Genomic DNA, 7,710 nt, shown 5'->3' with positions numbered 1-7,710 from the left:
CATTTCATTGCATTTTATGTGCAATCATATGCTGCGTCATCATATACCTTGGTCATCCATATTCGCACATAGAAGATTGAGATTTTTCGGTCATGTAGCAAGACTCCAGGAGGACGCACCAGCAAAGGTTGCTTTAAGAGAAGCATCGAGACATACTGCTAAACCAGTAGGAAGGCCCGTGACTACCTTGCTTGGAAAAAAAAGTCCCAATTTAAGGACGTTAACATTAACAATTTCGAGGAAGCAATAAACCTTGCGCAAGATCGTGATACGTAGCGGAGGTTAATCACTGAGCATGTCGGATAGACGAGACTCTACTTATTTCTACTACTATATGCTGCGTACGTCAATAGATCATATAGATAGCGCATTGACGCAATCCCTTTGGACATGCCCTATTCCCTCTTGGAATGCTAATGTTATGTGTTAGTCAAATGTTTCCTTATACATGTCTTAATACGCCAGTTTCTGCGTGGGGTAAAATGCGTCACTGTTGCGTCACTGTAGTTTCCTAAGGTGGAAAATATACTGTGATACCTAATAACAGTTATGACACATTAGATGTCAACACATCGATTCTTAAAGTTTGCGTACTTGCTATACTTTTACTTTTCGGAGCATTCAAAGCGATTATGTCTGAATTTATTCAGAAACCAAGCGAACCTGCGAATAACATCGTCGCATGGGGATTTCCCGGCTGTGATGCGTTGAGCGATGACTCGCTCCGCATCAAGTTTGGTGATTTTGAAGTCCAACCTATGGACAATGATAAGGTCAGTATGTGATGCTTGTACTATTTCTCTATATGTTTCTTAGCTTAGTCTTGGTCCGGCATACAACAATATGGGAGTAACAAGGTATATAGTAGAGAGAATATCATCAGTTGTGGTAAACGAATGAAAGTAGCCCGACATATTCCTATAATTAAGGATGTACATTCGGCTACAATAGCTCAACTCGACAACTTTCGGACAAAGCATCAAGTATCTTAGGCATAGTTTAACAAAGTTTCAAATTATTATAGAAACGTGTCTTCTATGTTTGTAAAGTAGGCTACGTCACCGAAACCATCCAGGGTTTCCAGGCTTCATATAGAACAGGCGCACAACCAACTTTCGTGGTGTGAGGGGGAATAGGTATACCCAGGTATCTCGTGTCTCGGTGAATCAAACGGAGTTGTGTTTATAATAAAGAAGTAACCTTGCTCAGAGAAATCTCGTTCTATGCTTAGTGTAGCTAATGATGAAAACCGTACTGAGAAGCAGATCACACAGTGCTATAACGACAAGGGGCCTATCCATTAGCATGTTTATCATAGCTATCTGTGTTCTATTTGCCATTTGCCTTTTTTTTTGTCGTCAACGTTTTTTCCCGAAAATAGTTCTGTATGTTTGTGTGTGAGGGGGCGGGGCACTTTGCAACTGATATAGAATTATCGTTCACCCTCACCCCCCGCCCAAGAATTAAATCAAATTGGACGCATACGCCCATGTGATTACTGTATAAGGAAAGAAACAATGGATGTCTAGTTCAATTATGATATGACATGATATTGGGCAATGTTGTCATCACAATAAAATGGAATAAATGTAAAAAAAAAAAAGTTTATATCTCAGTATTGTGACAAGTTATCAAGATGAGTCTTGGACTAATGAGTGTTATAATTCTGCGTTATATTTGATTTGAAATTTGATAATTCGTTATCCCTTTAACCTTCTGTCTGTTCTGTGGGCTCACAAAAAAAATAGTGGTAGTCAAGACTGTAAGGTTACCGATGATGTGCCCAAATTAAAGCGGACCAAAATTGCTAGCATTTTCAAAGGATGATGATATTTCGGGAGAGAGTGTATAGTTATATCATTTACCATATCAGTCATTAACATGTTGTAGAGGAGATCATCAATTTGATCAATATTAGTATCTTGAAATATTTATAAAACAATCATATAATTGCTATTTTTCTTAAATTATTTAAAGCAGGACATTCTTTGTTCTTTTTCACAGGTCATCGTCTACCTAGATGGCCTAGTTTTCGTGGACGGGGTGTTAGTGGAGGGATCTTCCGGTCTCCCTTCTGTGCCTTCTAACAACAACAACCACTCCATTCCACTGCCTTCAACCACCACCACCTTGGAGGACCAACCAACCGACCAGGAACAACAACTGCAAGAGAGTCAGCAAAGGTGAGAGTGGAAATCTTTGAAATAAGGAAAAAGAAGCAGTCTCCTCTACTTTCCAGCCTTTGAGCGTTATTTATGCGGTCCTTTCATAATAATTATTTTGTCAGTTATGATGTATCGTAATTCTTGTATAACTTTCAAAACGATATTTGATCAGTTCAGTTTAAAAAAAGTGTCTATTCTATCAAACCAATACTATTATCCCCCGTAGGACCTCTCGCGAGGTCGATCAGGGGTTAAATTCCTTTTTGTTGTTGTTTATCAGTTCAGTTTGGGAGGATATCAAAAGCGCTAATGTTACAACATGCAGTGCTCGATGAAGAGCTTAATGGCGACACAATCGTATAAGAAATTACTCTTATCAATTTTCTTCTATTCTTTTCATAATAAACAGCTCACCAACCGAAGAACTGCGTGCAACAGTCGCTCTCTGCAACCAAACCATCGCCGACCTCGTCGACAAGAAACTCTTAAAGTTTGAAAAGGCTCAGCGTGGAATATTCAAAAAGCGATCGGTCAGCCATCACCGAGAGCGGGATGACGTCATACGCGTCCTAAATCGGCTTAGCGAAGAAAGCCGTCAAGTGGTGAAGATCCATCACGATATGGCATGTCAGCTGAAAATCAAGCAACGGGATCAGACGATCCTTAAAAAAGCTGTGACCAGTTTCGGCAGAGAGATAAATTCCAATTCTGCCGCGCGTCGAGTAATGAAGGATGACCTCGGGTCAAAGACCGTGCAGTGTCGAGAGCTGGAGAATCAGCTCAAGGAGACCAATTCGAGGTGGAATGACAGACTTGCTGCTAAGGAGCAGGAGTGTCAACGGTACAAGAAGAAGGAGATGAACATGACTCACTTATTACGAGAGAATAGTCAATCCTTAGATATCGTCATTTCGGAGCTCAACAACGTTAAAACCAAAATGACGTCTCTGGAAGACAACCGGCAGCTCAAGATCGAGATGACGTCGCTCCAGATGACTGCTGATAAGACAGAGTACGATCTTCAGAAGTCTTTGAGGTTCAAAAATAAACTGCTAGCTGAAAAGTCTTTCCTTGAATCCGGGATTAAGATTCTGGAGGAAAAACTGAGATCACAGAGGCAGTTCTTTTGTGAGCAAGAGGAAACCCTACGCAAGCAATGGGGAGAAATGCTTCTCATAAAGGAGAGAGACTGTGAGAGGTACAAGAAAGAGGTGGAAAACACGGCCATTACTTTAAACAAGAGCAATAGCGTTGTTTATAAAGTCACTGCCGAGCTTAGCAACGCTAAGAAAGAACTTACATCATTGCGAAACAATAACCGGAGTCTAAAGAAGACTACGAAGGTTTTAGAGAAAAGTCTGGAGAAAGTTAAACAGAACTTTACTACTGTTAATGCCGAGCATGAAGCTAACATGCAGTTCCTCGAATCGGATGTAAAGACCATGGAAGAAAAGTTTATTTCAGAAAGAAAGATTCATAGTGAAGAGGCAAAAGTCATTAGAGAGATTCACGGAGAGGAGATGGCTTGCATGAAAGAACGAATGGATTCCCAGATTGCTGCCAAAGATGACCTAATTGAAAGTCTTCATTCCGCAATGAAATCACTAGAAGATAAATTGAAAGAACAAAGACTGTTTCACCAAGATGAAGTGAAGGACCTTGAAAGAGAATACGAGATGAAGATCGGAGATGGAAAGATTATGACGGAGAAAGCCATCAGAGAAAAGAACGAGCTGCGTAATAAGCTGGAAGAATTGAATCAGACTTACACAGGTGTGATGGAACACAGTCAGGAGATGGAGATAATCTTTGAGATGAACACAACACAATGCATGGGTGAGATTACTCAGCTGGAGGAACAACTCGCGAAAGAGAAGTCTCAACTGCAACAGCAGACGGACAGAATGGCAGAATATTATAGCAAAATGGTTGAAGAGAAAGAAAACAAACTGAAATGCTATGAACAGAAAATGCAAGAATCTCTCAACCAGATCGAGGTGCTGAAGAAAGCTGTATCGAGAGAGAATGAATTCAAACTGAAAGCAGACGAACTACAAAGACAACTAAACGAGATGAAGAATTTAACAGAAGAACACGAACTGCTGCAAGTTCGCGTGTTCCTTGAGACCTGCTGCAGTAACGCTGCCATTGAAGAATTCACAGCAACCTTTCAACAAGAAAAAACAAGTTATGAGTCTAAGTACGAAAAGGAACTTAGCCAGACCAGATGTAACTACGACGTTCTTGTAAGGAACAGCAAACAACTTAGAGAAGAAAATGACGAAGCAAAGAAGAAGCTGATTGATCTCCTCCAGAAATGTGACAGTACCGGTTTGCAACAAGACCAAGAAGAAACGCAATCTGAAAGAGCAGGGGAACACAGAGGGTCTTTCATGAAACACAAAGAAGAAATGCCTGACATAGACAAGGGTTCACATTCACAGCTATCTTTCCTGCTATGTGAACTTGATCAATGTCTGATTCACATGAATCAGTTCACGCATCCTGTAGGACGGGAACTTGTACAACAAAACAAGCAGAATACAGATGAGTTGCTGGCACTTGAGCGAAAAATAAAACGTCTGGAAATGACTAACATTGATCTTCAGAAAGATTCAGAATATAAAGCAGATCACTTACGTCAGAATAACAAACAATTGCAAAAGAGGTTCTTAAATCTACAGGACAAACATGCGGACCTTAGACAACAAAACGATAAAATGAAACACAGGATGCATGTGAAGACTGATGGGTTGGTAACATCGAAGCGAGACAAGGGTCTTTTGTCAGATAATGACGTAGAAGCTGATCGTGACGTCAGAGTGACGCAACTGAAAAGAGAACTGAATGAGAAGACCGAGGAGCAGGATGAGATGAGATCGTTGATTCGTTGGTTGAAGAAAGACTTATACAAAGCTAACAACGATTTGATACAGCTCAAGAAAGAAAATACTGCAGTTATTAGTAGTAATAGGAAGTTGGAGAGCGAATTGCAGCAATGGATTCATAAAGCTTCATCGATGAGGAAAAACGATGTTCACGCAATGCATAGAGCTATGCAGTTAAAAGAAGCGGAGCGTGTTAAGACTCATGCAAAAATGAATTTCATACAAATGAAAAAGAAAAATATGTGGAACGAGCAAGAAATGGAAAGATTACAGGCGATCGTCACGGAGAGGGAGGAAAAATTCAAAAGGATTAGCCGGGATTTGGCGGATCGTGAGAGTGACGTCAAAGCTCTGCTCAGTGAGTTAGACAAAGCAGAGTAAGTATTCATAAAATTTACGTAACAGGTTTGACGTTATACAAAATATTTTGTAAAAATCTTGTAGTTATAGGAGGGGAAATGTTTGGTGACCCATTAAATTTTCTTTATTGCAAACCGGTTAACTGATTAATTTTGGGTTAAATTAACCGGTAATCTAAAACCCTATCGATTTGTGTGTGTGTGTGTGTGTGTGTTTTCTTCTGAGGACTCCGTGAATGCCAAAATACCCGTAAGAGATGACGTATATTACCATCTTTGAAAATCTTTTACGCAGGTCAGAAACCACGTCGAAGCAATCTAGAAATATATCCGACGATTACCTGGGCTTATGTGCGTCCCGTTAAACTAAGAATGACAGAGTAAATATATGATTATGGGTGTCTGTGTACAAAACTGATTAATATATATATATATATATATATATATATATATATATATTCTTAGTTTTGCTCGAATATGGATGGTTTATTATCTTCCATTTACAGGATGAAGGTTAAAGAGAAAAAGAAGGAGATGAAGAGGATGCAGAAGCAAATGGAAGAAATTGAGGAAGATTACAGAGATCTACAGGAGGAGATCATGGCTGATGAAAAAACTTAAAGAAACAAATATCAGATTTGGGGCGGGGGGGGGGTGGGGCGGGCGTGATGGAGCTTTGATGGAAAGGGGCGACATCAGAGCGGAGATCAATTAAGAAAATTGTTGATATTTTCCTGCAATGATAATGAACATTCTTAAAGTTGAAGAAAATGATACACGCGTAAAGTATTTCATGCTAAGTGCTAAAAATGCAGTACATATTCCACGAACTGACGAGCTAGTACAACCTGAAACTGTAAAACATGTGAAAATAAAATAAAATAAATTTTAATAAATACTAAAAATCGTTTTTCCCTATCATTATTTATTCTGTTTATATTAATCCTGTTTACGTGAGATATTACGTTATAGATTTTCAAGTCAGACCGCTTTGCAAAAATGTTTGTTACTCTTAAACAGTTTTAACCAAATAGGATAAACAATACAGGACGTATAACATTTAGTATAAGCATAACAAGGTAAAAGGAAAACGTCCCCTAATATGCATCTTAAAATGGTCGAAACCTTCTTTGTGTTTTTCTGTCGACCATGCAATCTTGCCACCAAAATATTGTGAAAATGTACCAAACCATTGATTAAATGCTGCTATGCATTTGATGAAATAGAAAGCGACCTCACACTGTTATCCTACGTTTGGATCCCGACTATCCACGAATTTTCAGGTGACGACGGTCAATATTGGAGTTCAGTCGGCCAGTGGTCAGCTGCTGGCTTGACATGGAAGATGACCAGTGTGATACAGAGTTACATCATAATTCATACGATTCTCATCAAGTGATGAAGGTGCCGTGAGGGCACGGCTTAATCAACAGTCCTCATTCTGACCACTGCAAGGGATTAAGGGATCCGAATGCAAGATAAGGAAGACGTGGAGATTGGGGAGGAGCTAAGAATAAATGTGACAAAGAACATGTTAAGATATGGAGAATAAGAATTAATACCGGTAGAACTGTATTATCCTCGTAGTCACTTAATGTCATTTAATAATATCTTTTACCCCACTACTCTTCATATTAGCGACCCCAAAACAAAAAATCATTCTAAAATACATCCTAAATTGCTTCCTACATTACTTCCTAAAATGCTTCCTAAAATACCACCTCGGAGGGAGGGCGGGCTTGCCCTATTACCACTATTATACCTTGGCGAACGTTATCAGATTGTAGAGTCGGCTATAACGTTGCACGTAACTTGACAACACTAAAAAAATACGATATTTGTCGAGTTGAAAAGGCGTACGTGCAACATTGTTATTCGCCAACTTTCTGGGTCCGACCTGGATCTACAATTACAAAGTTATAAATGCAATCAGTAGGAAACAAAACTCGAGAAACTGCTTAAGTCGCCTGATGTTGCACAAGTTGACAAGTTTAAACCGTATCTCCGATTTTGAAAATAGTTCATCTCGTTTTCGCTGAATATATCGAAACCAGTCAGGTAATACCATGGTGTATCCCCATACCTTTCAACCCTACACACACACACGTACACAAACACACAAAAGAAAGTAGCCTATAGTTAATACAAGCTTCCGTTAAAACCTAATTTATAGCTTAAATATGGCTCATAAAGCACCATTTTCGCGTCTAAATTTGTATTTCCTCTTTCTGAAGGCGCCATCTAACCCATCTCTACATTGGAATCGGCTTCAACGACCTCAAGGGCCACAACCCTCCA

The 7,710-nt window shown here is 39.5% G+C and overlaps 1 protein-coding gene across 1 annotated transcript; it reads left to right on the top strand.

Annotated features, from left to right (window-relative positions):
* The first annotated feature begins 577 nt into the window (after positions 1-577).
* LOC139959328 (uncharacterized) lies at positions 578-6,055 on the top strand. The gene is made up of 4 exons (XM_071957133.1): positions 578-773; positions 2,005-2,183; positions 2,575-5,430; positions 5,919-6,055. The coding sequence occupies exons 1-4, from the start codon at positions 633-635 to the stop codon at positions 6,031-6,033; spliced, it is 3,291 nt and encodes a 1,096-aa protein (XP_071813234.1). The 5' UTR covers positions 578-632; the 3' UTR covers positions 6,034-6,055.
* Positions 6,056-7,710: the final 1,655 nt, after the last annotated feature.

The sequence above is a fragment of the Apostichopus japonicus genome, chromosome 1, assembly GCF_037975245.1.
Source record: "Apostichopus japonicus isolate 1M-3 chromosome 1, ASM3797524v1, whole genome shotgun sequence".
NCBI classification, from domain to species: Eukaryota; Metazoa; Echinodermata; class Holothuroidea; order Aspidochirotida; family Stichopodidae; genus Apostichopus; species Apostichopus japonicus.
Note: the sequence above shows the minus strand (reverse complement) of the source record. Positions and strands in the feature narration are given on the sequence as shown.

Excerpts from the sequence above, each read along its gene's own strand:
- LOC139959328 (XM_071957133.1), top strand. The coding sequence starts at position 633 with ATGTCTGAATTTATTCAGAAACCAAGCGAACCTGCGAATAACATCGTC. Across the intron at positions 774-2,004 it reads AACCTATGGACAATGATAAG|GTCATCGTCTACCTAGATGG; the intron begins GTCAGTATGTGA and ends TCTTTTTCACAG. Across the intron at positions 2,184-2,574 it reads CTGCAAGAGAGTCAGCAAAG|CTCACCAACCGAAGAACTGC; the intron begins GTGAGAGTGGAA and ends CATAATAAACAG.